The following is a 22,472-nucleotide window of genomic DNA, read 5'->3' on the forward strand; positions in this document are numbered from 1 at the left end:
AAACACTAAGATGACAGAGAACAAGCGTAAGGACTTGTGTATTAAGTGTATTGTAGAAAAATTTAACTACACTAATAATTAAAGTTGTACCTAAGCGGTGCTATTAATAGCTAGTAAACACAACTGATTGCAGGCATTGTTCCAAAATGTTTTCTAAATGTTCTTAACTCATGTTTTGCCCACAATGTGATAATCGGGTTGTTGACGTGTAGGATACTATTACATAGACCTAATACTGAAAGCATGTTTAAACTGCCACCACATCCAATATTCATGTTTAAACCCTTATTAGGGTTCAAATTTTGCATACAAGTAGTTTGAAGTACAGAGAAGGACATAGGGTAACTTACATACCAAAAAAATAAATGTTCCCGTAGGATATTCAAGTAGGCCAAGCTGAGGGTAAAAGCTTAACTTAAAAGCTAAAACTTTACTTGTATTTAGAAAACATGCCTAAAATGAAACATTAAAAGAAATTAAACTCAAAATCAACATGCCTTACGATAGACTTAGTAACATTGTACTACTTAATAGTTTTCAATAGAATGATTACTGGTTATTGCCTGTATAACATTTTTATTATTGTAATTTTAATATAGAACTTAATTACCTGTAGCAGACATAAGTTCTTAATATGTTTAGTTGGATATAGATTGAAAGTGTTACAGTTCTGTAACACCTTTAGAATGAGAAAGAAAAAACAGTATTCCAAACACCATATTAGGATACTATCAAAATACTTGCCTAGCGGGTCTGTATATGATAAGGGTCTGTCTATGATAAGGATATAATATAATATAATAATTTTAAACTAATTACACTATCATCGTCCTTTTTTAGCCAAAGTAAAAAAAAAACAAATTAAATTAATTTAGACCAGTAAGTACCCACAGCAATTTCCTTATCATTGGCCTCATTCTATGGAACAAGGGAAGAAATAATCCTCACTATTTATATCAAAATATTTTTAATAGGTACACTGAGCAGATTGTAAATTAGAAATGCAGATAAGAAAATAATATGAAGGTAATTTGGTATTCAGTTGAAAGTATTACTCAATACCCACATAAATATAGAAATCTACAATACAACCCATATGAGATGACATATCCAGTAAACTGAACCAGACCTATATGGACCGTTTGTAACAATCACAATACGCGAGAGAAAAGTTAATAATCATATCAAATAATCGTGGCATTTCATAAAAGTCGTTCCACCAATAAAAAGAGGCCGTTCATTCACGCCTCTGCAATTAAATTGACAGCTGAACAGATAAACCTTGAAAACAATAAGAAAACACTCATATTGACCCACACTAAACCCTATGTTTATGTTCTGACCTTCTGCGCTCTGGTTGAGGGAAGGAGGCGCCCCGGCTGAAGACAAATCCTTCTGGCCGGCTTTCGGCGGATCACAGTCTGAATCGTCGAAAACCAGCGTCCGAACGGACTGAGAACACCGACGATCCATAATCCACAATCACTGTACACACAGTTGCACTAATATATTCGCCATTTGTCACTTCTTTTTACGATTTAACTGCACGGTGTGATTTCAATCAGACAGTCGTTCGATAAATATTACGCGAACATTGATTGACAATCAAGCTTGATGCAAATAGTTCAAGAAAGTATTTCTATACCATGATAAAAATATCGCAACACACAACACAGCTTCTCTACAAATCGAAAATGACATGTTTCATTTTTTTGAAAGAAAATGCAATGTTGCAAGATGTAAGAAATTTACCCCTTATCTTGAGATTCAAAATGTAGTGTTACTATGTATGATAAATTTACCACGAAATCTGTACAGAAATCAAAGCTGCAAAATTAAATGGCAACACTTCCTACAGTCCCACCCGGTAATTACGTGAACTCAATTTTAAATTTTAATATTCCTTTGCCATTCATATCACTATTTATTGTTTTGTCGTTCAATTTTTTCTTTCATTCATAGAATGCACACTTTATACAAATGCATTGGAACTAAAGTTTCGCTAAGCCAAGTACAACCTGAAAAATATAGTGAGAATAGATAAATACGTTCATGTTATATTATTAACTTTCTCAATAAATATGACTTTTGTTATTTTCTTCCTGAGTTTATCTTCAGATAATTACTTAAGAAATTAAAATTAGAAAAATTCATTCGAATCGTAGAAATTTGATACTTTGAAGTAGTAAGTAGATAGTAATTTTTTTAATAATACAAATTTTTTTATTATTATATTTATTAATTCTCCAATAGAAGCCTATATATTTTTATTCATCCATAAAATATTAAAACTAAGTAAATAGTATTGAAATTAATTATAATTAAACTTAACTAAAAACAAAATTTTACTTATGTTATACTACTAGATAAATTATGTACTTTACTATTATTGACGAATACTTACTTGTTTTGTTGTGCGTTCAACTCATTGTGTTAAAGGGACAGTAAAACAAATATTTGTTATTCCGCAGCTTTATCCGCTGTCACTGCATTTAACGGGAAAATATTCAATAATTATTTTTTGATATGTTTATGCAGTTACTTACAGTCTGCTATGAAACAAAATTTTTTTTTCGCCATTGTAATACCAAATAAGATAAGATAAAGTCAAGATTGTTTGGAAATACCCAGTGTTGCTAGCCAAAGCCAACAAGAGACATCAGACAGCGCCCTCATTTATTTTTGTCACTTTCGTACGTTTGTGTGTCTTTCATCAAAATATCGAATTGGACGTTCTAGACCATTGGTTTGTTATGTGTCAGACGTAATGCACTAGCGCCACATCAATCGCACAAAATAACCGAGTGCTTGAGCGTAAAAATTGCGTTCGTAAAGAGTCTAACAAACCACATAGCCGCATAGTCAAATATTTACTCAAAAGCTATATAGTGTGAGACATGAGATCAAACACCTTTGCTACGAGCCATCATATTAGTTGCTATATTTTTGTACCGATACTTCTTCTTACTACTGTCTCCACTGATCAGATATTTCACCGAATTTAATTTGATTTGTGTTATACAAAAAAGATACTATTTATCTCTAAAATCCTATGTAGGTAAAATAAAAAACATGAATGCTTACTTCCTAAGATTTATATAATGTACCCATGAAAATGTAGATTTTTTCAAACTGGCAACATAACAATAAAAAGAAAGAGATAGAAATATATTTTTAGTCATTATTTTAAAAAATAGCGCCATCTAGTGTTTCAAAGAGCAAACTGTTTGTTTTGACTTGCCAGTTCCAATAAATAATTTTATTATTGCTTCACAAATCGTAATCGTTTATCAATAGAATTACATATCAGTTATATAAGAAATGTTATTTGCAAATGCAATATAATATTATTAAAAAATAATATAGTAATAATAAGTAATAATAAGTCTGGAAATATGTTTTTAAAATCTGATAGTAGCGCCATCTATTATTGTAGATTTGCAAAATAAAGTTTATCCGTCAAAAGAAACGGAAAAACACGAGTGGTGCGTCGCCTCGGTAGTTATCAGCTGAATTATTCGGCTAAAATGCCCTGGCACGGGCATACGTAGTCGTCGGTCCGCCATTACGACGCAGCCGAGACACGTTCGTCGTATTTAGTTAAATATTTTCGTTTATAAATGAGTAATAACGCTCATGAACTAAGTAATCGACTTCTGAATGCGTTGGATAACAATTACAATGTAAGTTTACGACTTTCAATGATCGTAAGTCTGAAAATAAAGAGTGGAGATACGGGAAGGGTCCCCACGAGTTCAGACACTCCATTCGATGTTGCGATCTGGCCACTTGGGAGGTTGTCTCAGGAGTGTTGTAGCTATTAGTACCGCTGATGATGAGTGAAGAATCTATAAAGTCAAAATTTAAGAATAGTAGTGTCGTGTAACGGAAGAAAATGTGTGTGTGGATACGTGATGTGAACGAGCGCGTTGGGGCCACTGACGTCGCTTCGCCAGCGGGCCGCCTATCGTCCCTCCGTCCCCAGTGCCAAATATTTTGCAATGTGAAAGTGTGGAATCATGCCACGCGTGATCTATCCCGTTGATTTTCATGGCTTGCCCTCTTGTGGGGGACTCGTTGAAAATGTGTTGTTGTACCATTTTACGTGAGTACATGATGTAGTTATTTGCGTTCCGGAGTCACCTAGGGCAAGCTGGTTCAAGTTGGATAGCTGCTGCCGCCGTGGAATTCATAATATTTCAGTGTCTCAATTGCAATTTCGATTGTGCAACCCTAGGTCATAGCAGTTTTCGCAAGACTTCGCTGTGGCCACTTTTTGTGCTCTATGGTTGCTGCTATAACTCCACTGAATTGCCCTCATCAGGTCTTTCTTATGGAGAAAGCTTCAGATTTTTATCGTTTTATCAGTTCTGATCACAATGATTAGTAACTATTTATGCTGTGATGTCAACATTTGTGTATTATGTATTTATTATCTTATGTATTTGCATTTCCTGGAAGTACTTTATCTCGTCAGGTAGGAATACTCAAGATATATATATGGTTTTTTATATTGCTGCCGCATTGTTCTTGTTATAGTAAATTAAATATAAAAAACTGCAAAAGTATAGTGGCTAGGTTTGACATGGCTACCTAATTCGGTCAAATAGATTTCACACCGCAAATTTGATACCATGTGTTTACCAGTTCACCCATATTTTTATTAATTATCTGCTCGCCAGTGCTTCTCTCCTGTGGCAATTTCGGCTTAAAAACCTCTAACCTATTCAAGGTTATATTCTACCTCTGACTAAATAACTATTATACATATATCCTTTCTGTACAATTTGGGAGATTGAGCAGACATCTTCAACACATTCAACCTAAACCTACATCGAAAATTTTTCATATTTATAATATTGTTATTATATCTAAAAATACCTATAGTAGTATTCTAATCTAGACCGAATGTATTACATATTGGGTTCATTCGATATTCAATTAAGCAGGTCTATATCCAGCTGCACACTTATAATATAAATAATCATAGTACTTTTCCCATATTTCAAATCCGTTATTATGGAGTTAATGTGGATCTTGCTCAATACTTCAGCTAGTTAGAAAGTTGGAATAATTTTTGCATGACTTTCACAAGTTGTTGTGCAATAATTTCATGAGATTTTCAAGTCTTCACTTACTCAGATTTTTTTTTATGTGCGACAAATCTTTTTATATACTTACATATTATATTTTTTCTTTTCAAGTTTTCACTTACTACTTAATTAGTACTTGGAGCCCAGGGTCCATTTATATACTTTTTCTTCTCCACTTACATTATCATAGATCTCATGCTTGCTGACCTTATAGCTGGGTAGGGCAGGAAATTTTGGGATAAAAAGTACCCTATATGTTATTCCAGGTTATATTCTCATTGTGTACCAAATTTCATAACAATTGGGCCAGTCAAACACACACATTATATCCTCACAAACTTTCACATTTATAATATGGAATAGGATATTAGTAAGTGTTTAAAATACAAATATGAGCTCTGTTTGGAGTTTATATGCAGTTATGGCCAGGTAGGGACCAAGTCTATTCAATGTACCACATGTGAAAAATTAAGGGATAGATATCTAATAATTTTTATTTAAGCTTGTCATAAAAATGTCCTTATTTTCATGAAAAATATAGGATACTACAATGATTGGCTTTCATCGTTGCAAATGATAGGCTTGGTTATTATATGACATAGAGAAAACACCTGCTTCTTGTAATCAGGTATGGTTCTCATAAGCAGCCACCATAATACCCTATTTTTACACCGAGTACATTTTAATAGATCTGTTAGTTACTATTGCCTTGTGTCTTGGCCTTGTGTCTTGCTAATATGAGACATGTGAGGAGTAAACTTCAGTCAAATTCTGTATATTTATTAGTAAATAGTATGTTCATTAATGACTTTATTTCACTCTTTCTTATCTAAGCTTTTTTTCCCAATTGCTTCCTCAGTATGGGTCTTCGTGATTGGTTGCTGTGCCCACACTTGTGTAGTTGCGAAGTGTGTTGTTACTACTTCATGCTATCGCTTAGTGTTAGCTCACATTAAGCTACATGAAACTTATCATGTAGGCTTCGTGGTATATGTGGGCGCAGCATAATTTATTATATAACATGGGATTGTTTTCCTATACTGCTCTATAGGAAAATTAGCATCGAAATTGGGATAGATTACAAAACAAGTCTAAACCTCATAATTAGTTCATTGTTACTATATATTTTATTTTGTGATTGAATAACACAACTCAACTGATAAAAGATTCAAGAACACTCATTATTCGGCCCACGACTGGGTCGCGACCTTTACTTTGGGAAACTTCCGCCTTCCTTACCTCTTCCCATTTTTCAGGGTTGGCCCTCCTCATTTTCAGGGTACTGTACCTGTTTTAGGTACTTAATAGTAAATAAACTTCTCGCGGCCGCGGCCTTGCTCGCGTAAAAATTTCCCTTCTAAAAAGTTAAATCTCAGTCATTTTATTGCATATATTTTTATATATTTATTATTTTTTTGTAAATATCCTGGTTCGAAGCAACATATTGCGATGAAACTATTACTGAGATTTTAAATACAACTGTAAACTGCATCAATTTCCAAATACAAAGACAGAAAAAATATTTTATTATTTCTTTAATATTTCCTATGTACACACTCAGTTTTATTATATGTATTGTATATATAGATGTAATAATCTTTGATGCCAATGTATTGAGGTCGAACACACATTTCAAAGACCGTTTTTTTTACACCAACATCATGAGCAGTGAGAATTTTCTGTTTTTTTTTCTATTTCGCACAAGTCAATGGCGACTGAGTCGTAAAATCCACAACACATAAATGGAATGAGATTAATTTTTTCCTACTATTTCCTCTGCTGATAAATATTTCCAAACATTGATATGGCTTGCAGTTATGAATATGTATTTGTGGCATTTTGAGTTGCACAACTGGTTTAAGATTCCGTTTTTGGTATTTTATCATTAATAGTTGTGATATTTGTGGACATGTGTTCTTGTTGTAATTAAAAATAATAGTGATATTGTGGTAACCGTTGTGTAGACATATTGCATGTCTGAGAGTTGTGGTCATTATTACTAAAGCATGTCGAAGACAGTGCAAAGTGCAAAGTTAAATTATTATTTTTGTTCCGATTCAGATTATTATTTTTGTTCAGGTTAGTTTTTTCAATTTTCTACCCCCAGAGATCGGAGGGTGAAAGTTTAAAGGTGTGACCACCAGACACATTTTTCCGCGGGCATAGTTGGGGGTAACAACTATTTGCAGATGTTTTAATTATTCTCATCTCTGTTTACAGGTTGTCGACATGCATGCCGTTAAGGAAATTATATCCATTTTGGAGAGGATCAATATCACAAAAGAGCTGTTGGAGGTATGAAAATTTTCATTATCCTAAGGTTGTCTAGATGATAAATTATATTTTGTGCCGAATGAATAGGGGGCTTACATTATCTCTTAATGCGATCCAGTTCAGGACCTATCTGTACCACAAATTCCTACCATCGACTTAATTTTTAGCATAAATGCAATTCATTTTAGGTACCTAAATTGAACTGAGTTGCATTTGAATTGGAAGTTGATGGTAGGCCTGCTATTGAACTGAGTTGCATTGGAATCGTTCCGTAAAAGTTGATGGTAGGCCTGTTGATAGATATCTGGCCTAGTGAGAGTCGCAACTGCTGTTTAATAAGAGAATGATTATTTCCAATGTGATCAAATACCATTGTCATTCATTCTTCCTCCGGTGCCACTGGATGTCCCGGGTTCGATCCCCAGTTTCAAAATGGAAAGATCTTTTACAGATTGACCGAGGTCTTTCATGTTATGATCTTATAAAATATAGTATCGTTGAGTTATTGTCACATAACACAAGTCTCGAACTTAATTTGGGGCTAACTCAATCTGTGTGATATAAGGCCACCTAAGTTAGTAACATTGTCACAAAAGAAGTCACGTAGATACAGCGCTACAATCGCTAACAATTACAACGTGGCCGAAGAAGTTGCTTTTATTTAATATTTTCCTAAATAAGAAAACAAATATCTATTCGGCTATTACTTAATCTATATATTACTAATTATGACCAATGAGGTATCATCAATTTACTAATCAACCTCATTTAAGCCACTATTATACCTGATAAACTTATTACTAAAATAAATCACTACATAAAACAAGCTGTCTGTCTGTCACTATGTATGCTTAGTTCTTTAAAACTACGCAACGGATTTTGATGCGGGGTTTTTAAATAGATTGATTCAAAAGCGTGGTTAAGGTGTAGCTCAAAATCAGAAATTAGGCCTTCACAGGCACATTTTCACGTCATATTCTAAATTAAACGATGTTTACCAAAGCTACAAACTACTAGCATTTCGGAACGACCACTGCTGAGTAGAAATGCCGAAAGAAACTCATTCAAACAGTGTTGGTCCCTATTATGCCAGAAGGGCTTACCATTTTTTAAATATAAATTTATGTATAATTTTTTATCAGTAATATAACAATGTAAGTACACAATAAAGTACATGGTCAAACCTATCCCTAGCTCACACCTACTTCTACTAAAATATAAAAATAATAGTAAATTTATATTGTATATTGGCTTTCAGACCACCAGACTTGGCAAGCACGTGAATGAACTGAGACGGAAGACAACAGACCAGAGCCTCGCCCGGAGAGCCAAGGTGCTCGTGAAGCGATGGCGGGACCTTGTCATACCCAGCGTCACCTCGCCCGGACACACAGGTACACAATGATGCGAGATGAGACCTAAAATATATGGACAACACTGAACAGCCCACACTTGCTTATATGTTTATTGGATCAAACTAATAAATAATGTAAACTCGAAGTTTTTGCAAAAAATAAACTTTGCCTTAGTCCGCTGGACACAAACAGAGAACCGCAGGCAAAATTTCAATGATCATAAGTACAAATATTAGCCTGTCCTGAGAATCGAACCGAGAACCTGGGCGTGGTGACCAGTACGCCACAAAGGTCTAACCTATGTATAATCTAATACAGCAAAGCCGCCTCACACGTTCCTGAACGCACCGCGATTATGACCCGGGCGGTTTATCTCACTCACACAAGCATGCTACGTATTTAACTGCATAAATTTATTTACAAACGTTGTATTGGATACTAAGAACAAGATTTTCTGTTAGACAAAAAAAAAACCTACTTTCAATATTAATTTCGCTACAACTTTTGAACGGCTGAACAGATTTTCATGAAACATGGCTAAGAACCTTCGGGGTAAAATTATCTATGACACAAAAACTAAACTAAACGAAAATCGGTTCATCCGTTTGGGAGCTACAGATACATAGAGACACGTTAAATTATTTGCGTCGGGGGTTAAAAATAAAAGAAAAAAAAAATCGTAACAGTTGTAAATATTTTTAAAACGAAGTGGCTCGGTTCTGGCAGGAATATATTTATTCGATTTAGAAATATAGTATACAACTTACGATTTTTTTACGATGACTCCGCGCTTCGGGGCGTCACCCGAATGCATCGGAGACCATGTGAGGATGGGAGATTGATTCAGAAGTGTGGCTCGACATTGACCTGAATAAGAATAGAATATCTTTAACTTGCAGGTTCAAATCGTTCGTCAGCGGAGCGCGCAGTGCGCAGGTTGGGCGGCACCCCGCTCACCTCCCCCGCGCTCTCACGGGTGAGAATCCTACTTATACAGTACACGGTTACTGCTATCAAACGCAAAGCCTCCTAAAGACTACTTGGGTACATCAAAACAAGAAACTTTCATTCTACGAATTCTTATGAGTCGTGTTTTTTATATATATATAACAAATACAATCAATTTGCGATTCTACACTTCTTAACTCTATGTAATAATAGCCAAGCAACACGAGACAGTACAGTAGCGTTATGTAGCGGAATTGAACATAGAGTTAACGTTTTATAGAAATGACATTAAAACTAAAAAAAAAAATATTTATTTTTTATTACGTTTAGACAAAAGTCGTAGAACAAAAGATGTTAGTCTCTATGCACCTTATGCGCCTTTGGAAGGTTATGCGTTAGATACCAGTAACCCTGTATGGGTGAAATGCTCCCAGTATGGGAGCACTGACCACCCGTCTGGTGTTCCCACAGGCATCCTCTAAAAGTGATAATAATCTTACTTACATTATAAATACGAATTTGTGAGGATGTATATGTTTCTTGTATATGTATGTCTGACTCATGTATAGTAGTTTTCATCGACCACCACTTGCTTCCGGTGAAGGAAAACATCGTGAGGAAACCTGCACACTGGTTGATTATTATCGACTTGTGTGTGAAATGGAGAAGGCAATGGCAAACCACTCCATTAATAATGTGAAGAAAGTTCACTTGTGTGTGTTTCATTCCACGTAATGACCACGACCCTCAGCCATGAGGAATACGACTATGAAGATATGTTTGTTACTCTTTCACGCAAAATCTACAGGACGGATTGTTATGAAATTTGGTACACGGGTAACGAAGCCAGTAACGTAGCTACATTATCTATATAGTCTTCTAACGCCCCTACTACTATTATTGTTGCCCCTAGACAGTCCATGGTGTTTTGATAGTGTGAGAAACAACAGTAGTTATCTATAGTAAAATACCCGATTTTAGTACAGTATCCTAATTCTAACTGCAAATGCAAAAGTAAGCAAATCCTAAATGCAAAACTAAGTTTCTTTTTTATTGTTACCTCTTCACACTCTATATACTCAATCTGCTTGAAATGTTCCATACATGTAGTTGAAGTATGGAGAAGGACATTGGGTACATTTCGTCCCGGAAAACTAACTGTACCCGTGGGAAATTCACGCGGGCGAAGCCGCGTGTAAGAAATAGTTATCGATAAAGAACAATACTGTTGAGCGTATGTCATATTTCAAAGTACTACATTTATGTTTCTTGGATTAAAACTATTATTGATTACTAGCTGCGCTCCGGGGCTTCGCTCCCGTGGGAATTTCGGGATTTAAATGTTATTCCAGATATTAATAGGATATTTTCACGGTTTTGAGGGTTAGAAATATTGAAGTCGGTTTAATTTTTTTTCGATAAGGTATTTATCACTCACACTATCTATACTATTATTATAAAGAGGTAAGCGTTTGTGACTTTGTAAGTTTGAGGCGACTACCGAACCGACTTCAAAAATTCTTTCACCATCAAGATTGTTATATCTCAACATTCCCACGGGAACGAATACCCGAGCAACATCTCAGTAATAATAAGAATTTGTGAAACTTAAAGAATGATTTGGCTATTTCTATTTCTGTAAATTGAAAAGTGCATGTGAAGGTTCAATAGCAGAAGGATTTAAGTACTTAATTAAAAATCGCTTAAATAACGGTAAATATCGATTTTTTTTATTGCGTCAATAACGTTTGCATGTACGAAAGTAAATCTCGCACTCGCGTGTTCCCGCTGCCTTTCGTGGCCTTGATGCCTCGAAACCCGAGATAGACATAAAAATACACCTTTAAAGATTCGCCTATGTTTTTACGACCGGCCGCCCGCTTGTCGCCAAACCTCTTTGGTAATGTTATTGTTGTCTTTCCTTTACTCTTTAACTTTTTAATACCTTTGTCGCCGCGTTATCGAATATAGAGTGGTTCTATTCTAGGGCGGAACCACACGCCATGTACTAATGAAAATAACTGATTTTATTTGTGTTATTTATTTTTTTAGCAAGTAGTCAGCCCCGCTGTCCCCAGCCCGCGACCTCCTTCGAGGCCAGGTGAGGAGATTAATATTTTTAACCCCTGACATAAACGAGGGGTGTTATATGACTAACTTAGAGCGAGATTTTTTCGAATATACGTTTATGTGGTCTTGCTTGTATAATTTCATTCATATTACAAAATATTAATTTTGTATATAATGTATAAACATTTATTTTTTGTGAAATAAAATGTCAGAGTGTAAATATAAAATTTGACGACCTCGGTGACGCAGTGGTAAAGTTCTTACCACTGAACCGAGAGGTCCCGGGTTCGATCCCCGGTCGGGTCATGATGGAAAATTCTCTTTTTCTGATTGGCCCGGGTCTTGGATGTTTATCTATAATATGTATTTGTTATAAAATATAGTATCGTTGAGTTAGTATCCCATAACACAAGTCTCGAACTTACTTTGGGGCTAGCTCGATCTGTGTGATTTGTCTTATTATATTTATTTATATATTGAGTGTTACACAAAAAATTAGCATATTCAATAAATTATTGGATATAGTAAACAATTACTACTAATTATGACACGAATTAATTACAGTTGTAATGCTATTTCAATGCTTAGTCAAGATTCTCTGTGCTTTGTGTAGAGTACAGTACATAGTGAATGATGTAAAATAAAGGTGTATGTGTACTGTGTGTTGCTTGCAGCGTGGGGCGGGTACGAGTCGGACTCGCAGGACGTGATCCTGGTGGACGACGACCCGCCGCCGCACGGCGCCGACACACTCAATGGTAAGCGTATTTTTGGGTATATTATTTGGTGGGTTTGGGTTTATTGTTGGGTGTATTATTATCGGGTATTTCTCAGAGCGTGTAGACCGCAGCCGACGCGCTGTCATTGCAATTTTTAAAAAAATTAACAAAGGCTTAGTTTTTACTATTTGACTGTGTAAGAATTGATATCTGCACTGTGAAATTTTGGAATAAAAGGTAGCATATTATTTCAAACATGTGATAAAACTAAAATCACGCATTTTGGTCACGTCCTAAAGCCCCATATTAAACTGAGAAGTGACGTCACAAGCAGGTAATATGTTCGCAAAAAAACGACGTCTGTTGATCAGCTACCATAAACGATGATGTACGGAACCCAAAAATATTTTATACTACCTGCGCCCCGGGGCTTCGCTTCCGTGGGAATTCCGTACTAGTACCCTATGTGTTATACCAGGTTATATCGTATCGTCCAGTAGATTAAAGAGTAACAAATACACACACTAACACACACATCCTCTAATAATAGTTGGATATCTCGCTTTTTTTAATCTATTGGTGTGTAAAGTGAGAGCGCACACCAAACCGTTATTTTTCTGTCAATATTAATACTGATTTTATTTGCAGCTGCGAAGCGGCCGCCTTCCCCCACCCCTCCCCCGGATGAGAAGAAGGCGAAACGAGACAAAAAACCTAAGAAAAAAAGGTTAACAAATAGTTTATTGTATCTTAAACCTTTTGATTATTTTGTTAAAGTAAGTCTTCCTCTAATATCATCTATTTCATAATTGAAATCAGGTAATAATTAACAAATGATTTTGCGACCTTTTGCGACATTCAAGAAAGAGACATGTTGCGATTAGGGGACATTTTGCGCCTGAGCCTTTTATGGCTATGTAATTGTGACAAGAATGAATGAATAATGTATGTTATCTACGTGTGTCAGGGGCTACAGCCGCGCGGGGTCGGGCGCGGAGGACGCGGAGCCCTGGGCGGCGCGCAACGGGGGCGCCGAGCGCCGCCGGAACGGGTTCCGCCGCGACCACGCCAAGGTGGACCCCTACGCCGCCCTCGTCAACAAGATGCCGCCCGCTGGGGCCAAAAAGGTAATCGATCGATCATCTACAGTAATAGGTACTTTATAAAAAACCAACGGATGTTACTACAATTGGTTAAATATTTTATTCCTAGATGGCGCCAGCGCAAGCGCTATTCTTAAGTTTATATATAAGCTAATTGTGCCTGTAATTCCTTCTCGTCTCAGTTTGTATCACAATATAGTACAACAAAAGTAATTCCTGAGTTTCTATTTCCCCATCTAAATCCGGTCACGAAGCTAACAATGAGATACTAATTCAACGATACTATATTTTATGACAAATACATATATATAAATATCCAAGACCCGGGCCAATCAGAAAAAGATCATTTTCCATCATAACTCGACCGGGGTTCGAACCCGGGATCGGTTCAGAGGCAAGCACTTTACCACTGCGCCACCGCGGTCGTCACTATATTTTATGTGTCTATATTCTCGATTGGTAGGTGAAGACGACCAAGGAGCTGCTGCAGGAGATCCAGCAGCGCGCGGGCCGGGCCCCCTCGCCCCGCTCGCCCCACTCGCCCCACTCGCCCCACTCGCCCGACGTCATGCTCATCGAGCCCAGTTAGTACACAACCATTCTTACCACCAATAGCGATCAGGACCAGGATCCCACGAGGTCTATTAACGTACGGGAATACATTGTATAAAATAACAATGCCATCGATCAGACTCTACTTTGTAGTGAAGCAGGCAATACAAGTGTGCGGCCCACCTGATGGTAAGTGGTCACCGATGGTCACGCACGATGCTAACTTTGTCTTCTGCCATATTGCCCTGTAAGTATTCTGCCTCGCTTACCCTTCAAACTTTTAAATCTTTGTGGTTGGCTGAAGTAGATGTTGAGAGAATAAGATGAAAAAAAATCGCCTCATCATATCGGTTGTGTTATTGCTAACACTGGTGTCAGATTTAATTCAAGTCGCCTAAAGGCATCTGACATGACTTTTACGACTACTTACTTCCATCTAGTGGCAGGTAGTCGCATACACATTATTGAACTAAACTGTCCACCAGTGTGCTGGTTTCCTCACGATGTTTTCCTTCACCGGAAGCAAGTGGTGGTCGATGGAAACTACTATAATTTGAGTCAGATTGGAATACAAACTGATATGGCACGAGTAGGATACGAACTTGGGACCTTTCGATCCACAATCAATAACCATTACACCATCGCCGCTTAGAAAAACAACGAACAACAAAAACACGCCTCATTTCTGACTAAACGATTTTATTTTTAATTTGAAACAATGACAATGGTTTGACAACGAGGAATGCCGAAGACTGCGAAGTGAAGAGCGTTTGATTATAATTTTGTACTGATTAATGACGAAAAGATCTTCTTTTACTCGTAAACTCGTCACGTCACAGGATCTATAATTATCGTACTACGGGCTCCATACAATATATATATATATTTTTTTTTTGGTATTTGAGAAATGTATCTGATTTGACTAGTCTGATTTAAATCTAGAAATTTGATCTTTATATGTTACTAGATTTTACCCGCGGCTTCGCCCTACTTGGAAATAGCCAATTTTAAATTTGATCTTTCTATATTAGTTAGCATATGCCCGCGTAAATTTCCCACGGGAACAGGTATTTTTCCGTGTCCCTATGTCCTACTCTGATATTCAAACTACATGTATACAAATTTGAAGAAGATTGATTGAGTAGATAGAGCGTGACAAACCAACTTACTTTCACATTTATAATATTAGTTAGGATTAGAGATGAAACGGATATCCGGTAACAATCCGGTATCCGGCCTATCCGGCGGCCTTAATGCTATCCGGCCGAATACCGGATAACTACTATTCGGCCGGATAGACATCCGGCCGAAATAAAAAAAGATCTGGATAAAAAAAAATTGTTTAGTAATTATTTACTTTATTTAGTAAGACTTAAGAAACATAATTAGGTATTGTTTAAAGTAGAAAATTAATTAATTAGTACTCATACTGTACTAAGGGCAAATTATGGTGAATAAAAACCAATTTTTCTGCATTGAGAGGCAGCAGGCGGTTTCGCTTCTTTTCATAAATAAGGCCAGCTTCAGAAAAAAGTCTTTCGCTATACACACTACTGCAAGGTGCTGAAAGATAGATTTTGGCAAACTTTGATAAATTTGGGTATTGTTTGGCTGCCCACCAAGAATAAGGGTCACGATTGCGATCAATTCGCACTGACTTGAGATAAAAATCCAGCTCACAGGTTATCGCGTTTCTTTCTTCGCGTTGAACCTGGCCAGTATTGTTTTCATTTGCTACCTCATCAAAACAATCCCAAAACGTGTCATGAGCTTTATGAATGAAAGAATTGCTAACTTCGCTCATCAACGAAAAGACCCGAATCAAACCGAGGCCACCCGATCGTTCGCGCGTCGCCTACGCCAAGTGTGTGTGCGCTGCACCAAACGGCTAAGTTCCGCCGGATATTCGGCGGCCAGATATCCGGCTATCCGGCCAGGTGGTAGGCCGAATATCCGGTATCCGGTATCCGGCCAAACTGCTATCCGTTACATCTCTAGTTAGGATATCCTTATTTACATACATATTTTTCCGTATATGTTATACCCTTATTATATAATTTTATCAACTACTTCCAGCGAGTCCGGTGAAAGTGGAGTCTCCTCTCCGCAACGGCAGCAGCGAATCTCGAGTGCCCTCTCCCATACCGGAGCGAGAGCCCTCCCCGGAGCCGGAGCCCTGGCAGCCCCTGGAGGACTACAGGGAGCCCCGCGAGTGCACCTGCGGGGAGGAGGAGGAGGACGAGCGCTGCGCAGCGAGGACAGCCAGACTCCGGCCGGTGTTGCCCAGCCACGTCCGCGCGCTGCACTGCGCCCTCCTGCCCGGCATCAACGGCACCAGGGCTCCGCTGGTGCCTCACCAGTACGCCGTGAGGAAGACAGAGGACCCGGAAAGACCTGGACTGTTCAATAGTGTTGTGCCCCTGTATAAATATTCCGATTACGCGGACGATTTTTGCACGAAAAATATGGACCGTGTCCCTTTGTGTACGCATTTGCCGTGGACGGAGTTCGCGCCCGCGCCCCCCTCGCCGCCGCCGCCCCCCTCGCCGCCCCCCCTCCGGCCCTATCCCGTCGACGAGCCCGAGGTAGAGATAAAGAAAGAGAAGGAAGAGTTTATGGAGACAGACAGTGAAGTAGATAGGGTGCCGGTCGAAGCGGAAATGGTCGGAATGCCTCGGCTTGAGCCTAGTGATAGGCTGAAACCGCCGATACTGACGCCCGAGGACGAAACTCAGTTCAGTTACAGCGTGAAGAGTGTAAAGAAGATGGAGACGGAGGAGAAATTCGAGTGTTACTCGCCCGAGCATCGAACCGTAGAGCGGACGAAAGACGGCGGGCAGGCGTTGTACGACCAATGCTGTCGAGTGAAAGACTCCATTCCTTATGACTACAAGCAGTTCTCTTCAGCGCCCATGCTGACGCTGCCGGAGGACAGCGCGGCGGTGGCCGGCGCTGTGGCCGCGGCGCTGGCGGAGGCGGAGGCGGGGGCGGGGGCGGGGGCGGGGGCGGAGAGCGGGAGAGACGATCTGGGGAGGCCGGGGCGCCGGCCGGGGTTCGCGGAGTGGCACGAGTGCGCCCGCGTGGGGGCGCTGCTAGCCCTTCCGTACGTTGTCATCGACTGACACAGTGCCAAACAGCCTCTGTGCGTTCAAGTGTCCTTATGTTTAGATGTAAGTGTACCCCGTGTATATAGTGTGGGTGGGTCGGGTTGTCGTGTAAATTGTCACGGTGCGATTTAGTCACGTTTCTGTTACGTCACGTTTGAAATTCGTCACTGAATCATGGAACTTTCCTTAGCTTATAGATGCATCAGCTGCAAAAAGCAAAAACAAGTAAACGTAATTTTTAAACACCTGATAGTGCTTTGATTTGTCGATAACACACCATGAAACCATAACTACATACATATCATAGGCATTTTTTGAACTTGCGTGTGTTTAAACCTCATCTTTGCTTTCCGTCAGGTTCGATTGAGGTCACACACTCGAAAATTTAATAAAAAATATTTTAATTTAGTTTCGTTCCATTAGACAGTCTATTCTCAAGCACATTTTGTTTGAAATTTTTTATAGAACCTATGAATTATTTCTTATGACATTATAATAACAACATTTTAAAACATTAAAAGATTCTTGTACTGTTGTTTGTTGCACACAATTTAATAATTTAACGTGCTTCCACAAAATTGATGACGAATTGACAACTGTGACAAAATGCACTTGTGACGAATTTTCGTGACGAAATGCGACTCCTGCGTGCGGTATCGGTCGGTGTGAGAGCTCGAATATGTACATATAATGTAGACAACGTTCCGTGTGAGCCGAGCTTTATTTTTAAATGTTTATTACGCTCATTGTTAATTATTCACTAATTTATATACACTATTGTATAGTTGGCAGAACGGGTGTATTACGGACTCTATTTCTCGAGTTTAGAAGTCTCATGTTCGCGTGTTGAGGTTGCATTCTCAACTGTGAAGCCCTAAGTCGGCGTAAGAAATATACCTTTTGAAGTATCGGCTGTAATTTTATGACCGGCTACCCTGTTTGACTTCATACCTTTATGGGAATGCCGATGTGGCCTATCAGTTGTCAAGGCTCCTTGCCCCTCGTACGACATCTACGGGTAGATATCGAGTGGCCCTATTCTAGGGCGCTAAACACACTTCACGACATCTGAAAATATACTTGAGCATTGTATTGTACAGTCGGGTGATAAACCTGATAATGTGGTAGTGAGTTACTTAGGTCAGGTTTCCGCGGCGCCGACTGTACTTTGCACATACATACGTTTGCATATGAATTTTATAATAGATTTAAATAATCCGCATTAAATTCGAATACCGACTATGTCTGAATACGAAGGTCTTATTGCAACGTTTCGACACAGGTAACACCTGTGTTGGTCACTTGAACTTCCTGCTAATAGCTTGGAGAAATCGTGTTTTTATTGTATCCTTTTTGCTAACTATACAACACACTGCCGTAATATGGAAAGTAGACGTTATATTTTCGACGTGTTCGATTTTTTTTCGAAGTGAAGTAATATTTTAGAATAGTATTTTTTGGCGAATTCGAATCAAGTGTACAACCTGACAACTAAGAATGCCGTTGCTACGGACAAAAACAGATCTATCGTAAGACGAAGCGAGGGGCGTCCCTTCTCATTTTATTTAATAACTAGCTGCCCATCCCGGCTTCACTCAGATAGAACCATAGGATATTATACTCCTTCCTCAGGAATGACAATATCTATTTTAAAAAACCGCATCAAAATCCGTTGCGTAGTTTTAAAGATCTAAGCATACACATGGACAGCGGGAAGCGACTTTGTTTTATACTATGTATTGATTGATGTACCTAACTGTTTCAAGTCGATAGATTATATGAATTAACTGAAAATATTGCATTGAAACGCCAATTATTTTCACAGTTCACAATTTCTCGGCAGTTTTTAGAAACTACAAAGTTTATGATTTCATGGTGAACAAATTTTCGAAAAGAAAAACCTATATTTCCAAAACTTTTAACAATTCGTCGACAGTTAACAATAAAATAAGTAAATTAAATAATAAAATAAATAATGTTTAATTTTTTTTCTGTCAAATAGAAAAAAAAAACATTACTTTGCGTCTATTTTCCTTACAACAGAGCATATATATATATATATATATTTGGTTTTATTAACAATGTGCGTTATTCGTGTTTACAGTCGAGTGTCGACCGATGTGTTTTAGTCATGTATTTATTTTACATCTTTCTAGGCGGAAACAAATTGCAAGGAGGGTCGAGTTGTGATATTAACGTATTTGCGTGTGAATATGGTGGGGTGTTTCCTTTCGGCGTGGTTGGGAACGCAAACGGATTTAAGGATTTTTCAATTCAAATTATATATTAAAATTATTATTATGTTGTCTCAGGAATCGTAAGTTATTCCTTAATGGGTCCAAAATGTAGGGGTCTTGAGAGTTTGTTCTAAATTGATATGGGGCATAGTCATGTCGGCGGCAAGCATACCATGGATGTTATTTTTTATTTAGCGAAATTTGAAGATTTGGTTGTGATCTTACGACCGGCCGCGCGTTTGACGTCGCTCTATGGGAATATGTTGTCAAGGCTGCTTATCCCTTAGTCGTCTCGTACGTCTACCGGAGCATATGGATTGGTCCTATTAGGGCGGATACAAAATCCTACTAATAAATTGCCTGTTAGTTGTGAGAATGGATGGATGTTTACGCAAAAGCTGCTGGGTAGTTGAAAATTTTACTAGGTTTATGTTTTACGCTGGCCCCGGGTAACTCCACACACGAGAGGGAAAGAAATTGATATAAATTAAAAAAATACATTAACAATGAAAACATTCCTTTTTTGGTTATTCAATTAAATAATGTTTTAATAAAATTCCGTAGGTTTTTGAAAAAAAAAAAATCTGGTGCGTTTTCAATCACGTTCAGCCGTGAACTATCGGCGTCGGCAGTTCCGAAGTTTCTAAAGTGTATCGAGACCAAATTGTTTTTCATTTAATAAAAATATATATATATATTTTTGTATCTGTCTGTTCGTTTGGTCGCCGCTGATAGTTCGCGGCTTACTTTTACTCTGTGGACATTTAGCTCGGGCGCAAAACTTCAGTCCCGCCAAAGGTCACAAAAAGCACGTCGCTCAAAATGTCACCTGTATTTATTTTGCGAAAGAGACGCCATGAGAACGGAACCTTTTATTGGACATTGTGAGGAATTGACATTTTGCGCCCGATCGAGACCTTTATCCGATCCACCATCGTTGTATAGGAAGTTATTCCCATTTTAAGACAAAAATTCTCTAGACTGTCATAATGAGTTCTTGTTACCGATTGTGATTTAAAAAAATTGAGAAATTAGGTAATTAATAATAATAGGAGTTCCAATTGTATTATATACATATATATATTGCTATATCATTCAGTCAGATATCAAATTACTATATAATTGCAAGATGTGCGTCTCAAAATGACCACTAACTGTGAGTGTTCCAAATATTCAATGGAGATGCGTCATAATTACAAAACAAACGAATATCGAATATCTTTCAATTTTCGTATGTACAGTCGAGGGCAGACAAAACTGAACCCTGTGGTAGTAAGTTATTTAGTTGAGGTGTTAGGTTTATCTACCCCCTGTCTATAGAGTAGAAAACTGCTTTTTTACGAACCAAATTTTTTGTCATTGCAATATCAAATATAATAGTCTGGATTGGTTGATATACACCCAGAGTTGCCGGTCAAGAGGACACAGCGTCCTCCTTTATTTTCTACACTCTATAGACAGACAGTATTTGTTAGCCTATATATTATTAAAAGTCAAATCTTTTTACTATTTAGAACATATGCTAGATAATTTGTAATATTTTGCGATGTTCTAAGTAATTTTAAAGGTCTATCTTGTAACATAATAATAACGAAACAATGTCACGCCAAATTGAATTTGGTAATTTTTCCGATCATGACATTTTATTGTATTTTTATACTTAGTTCCACGAACTATAGAAGTTTGGTGAAATGTTTGTAAATGATTGACGCATCTCCGTTATTTTTGTTTTAAGGACGTCGATTGCTATCTGTGAGTTGGTCTCTTGCGCCAAAGCTTATAAAAGCATTATTTTGAAGTCAAATAGAATACTCCCAAATTGATATAACATTGATATTACACATAGTACATGGGTTGCTGGAGGTGTACAAGTATATTTTGCTTTTTTATCACATAATTTCTGTAAAAATCACAGATTCTATCATTGGTCACTGAAAAATATCAATTTTCTAATTGGGTTAAATTTGACTGACCATATGAAAGCACATATTAATTTTGCCAAATAGATGTTAGCGATGTAGATACAGTTTTAAGTTTATAGGTTAGGTTAATATGCCAATTTTCAAGTCGCCTTGTGCATTGCTCAAAATTAAAGGCGGCATTTTGGCGTCTAAGACATCTTACTTTTTACTATTTGTCGGAAGATTTTTGACGTTATAACTAGTCATATTTCCAGTATTTATTCAACAGCTCCATATTTAATGTAAAATTAGTTTTAATTAAATAATACACCGCTGCCGGATAGCGAATGTTTGATACCTATATGCATAAATATATAATATATATTTAGGTGTCGTAAATACTGGAGTGGAAATATTATCTTCATATCCAAATCTTAGTTCAAAGACAATAATTCTAAGTACACGATACAGTACAAAAGTTTACTAACACATGAAAATTGGTCATGATACACGTGTGACTTCAAATTTATTCGTGAAAATAAAAAAAAAATGTCTCGAACTAGTTAATTAAAAATAATTATTCGAAAACAAAAGAAATTTATATATATATATATATATATATATATATATATATATATATATATATATATTAACTATTAATATATATATTAACATACCATAATTTGTTTTCAAATAGATTTTACTGATTTTTTAAAAAGTATTTTAAGTATAAAATGTCTTGACCTAATCAAAATAAAAACTCTAAGACGTCTGCTTAAAATGCTTTTGATTATCTGGTCCAAAGAGGAGCCATATTGATTATCAACTCACAGATAACATGGCGTCGTCACGAGGTGCAGTGGGCGGGGGCGAAGGCCTATGTTTATGTTAGCGCACGCCGCGCCTTGCCCCTTGTCGAGTTTCGGTGGATCTGTCTATTATATATATATTTTTATAATGGCTAAGTCTATACTGAATTAAGATGATATTTTGCTCAATTAAAGTTGATATCATAAAATTGTCTGCAAATGTCCAATTTACCACCATTGTTATATGTAGTTTTATCTTGTCTATAATATTGTAAAGATCGGCATCATATTATGATATCAACTT

General features: G+C 37.3%; 2 protein-coding genes across 7 annotated transcripts in view; one reads left to right on the top strand and one right to left on the bottom strand.

The window, feature by feature from the left end:
• Positions 1-1,711, bottom strand: part of dop (drop out) — a 73,054-nt gene extending 71,343 nt beyond the window's left edge. For all 4 annotated transcript variants that reach the window (XM_053763212.2, XM_053763211.2, XM_064436780.1 and 1 more), the window contains exon 1: positions 1,344-1,711. In XM_053763212.2, coding sequence (XP_053619187.1) covers positions 1,344-1,473 — 130 coding nt within the window. In that variant the 5' untranslated portion in view covers positions 1,474-1,711. The remainder of the gene's footprint in view (positions 1-1,343) is intronic.
• Positions 1,712-3,503: 1,792 nt separating this feature from the next.
• LOC128680242 (mediator of RNA polymerase II transcription subunit 26-like) lies at positions 3,504-21,981 on the top strand. Of its 3 annotated transcripts, none has more exons than XM_053763264.2 (10): positions 3,504-3,683; positions 7,314-7,388; positions 8,626-8,761; positions 9,622-9,698; positions 11,723-11,771; positions 12,415-12,498; positions 13,108-13,186; positions 13,427-13,586; positions 14,026-14,146; positions 16,191-21,981. In XM_053763264.2, the coding sequence occupies exons 1-10, from the start codon at positions 3,621-3,623 to the stop codon at positions 17,234-17,236; spliced, it is 1,890 nt and encodes a 629-aa protein (XP_053619239.1). In that variant the 5' UTR covers positions 3,504-3,620; the 3' UTR covers positions 17,237-21,981. The 3 variants fall into 3 exon arrangements, with proteins under 3 accessions (XP_053619239.1, XP_053619240.1, XP_053619241.1); XM_053763265.2 differs by lacking the exon at positions 3,504-3,683 and adding an exon at positions 3,836-4,105; XM_053763266.2 differs by lacking the exon at positions 3,504-3,683 and adding an exon at positions 6,896-7,172.
• Positions 21,982-22,472: the final 491 nt, after the last annotated feature.

The sequence above is a fragment of the Plodia interpunctella genome, chromosome 23, assembly GCF_027563975.2.
Source record: "Plodia interpunctella isolate USDA-ARS_2022_Savannah chromosome 23, ilPloInte3.2, whole genome shotgun sequence".
In the NCBI taxonomy this organism is placed as follows: domain Eukaryota; kingdom Metazoa; phylum Arthropoda; class Insecta; order Lepidoptera; family Pyralidae; genus Plodia; species Plodia interpunctella.

What these genes read in the sequence shown, in the direction of transcription:
- LOC128680242 (XM_053763264.2), top strand. Translation starts at nt 3,621, where the DNA reads ATGAGTAATAACGCTCATGAACTAAGTAATCGACTTCTGAATGCGTTG. An exon ending in TCACAAAAGAGCTGTTGGAG is followed by an intron (nt 7,389 to 8,625) that starts GTATGAAAATTT and finishes ATTGGCTTTCAG; the next exon opens with ACCACCAGACTTGGCAAGCA. An exon ending in CGCCCGCTGGGGCCAAAAAG is followed by an intron (nt 13,587 to 14,025) that starts GTAATCGATCGA and finishes CTCGATTGGTAG; the next exon opens with GTGAAGACGACCAAGGAGCT.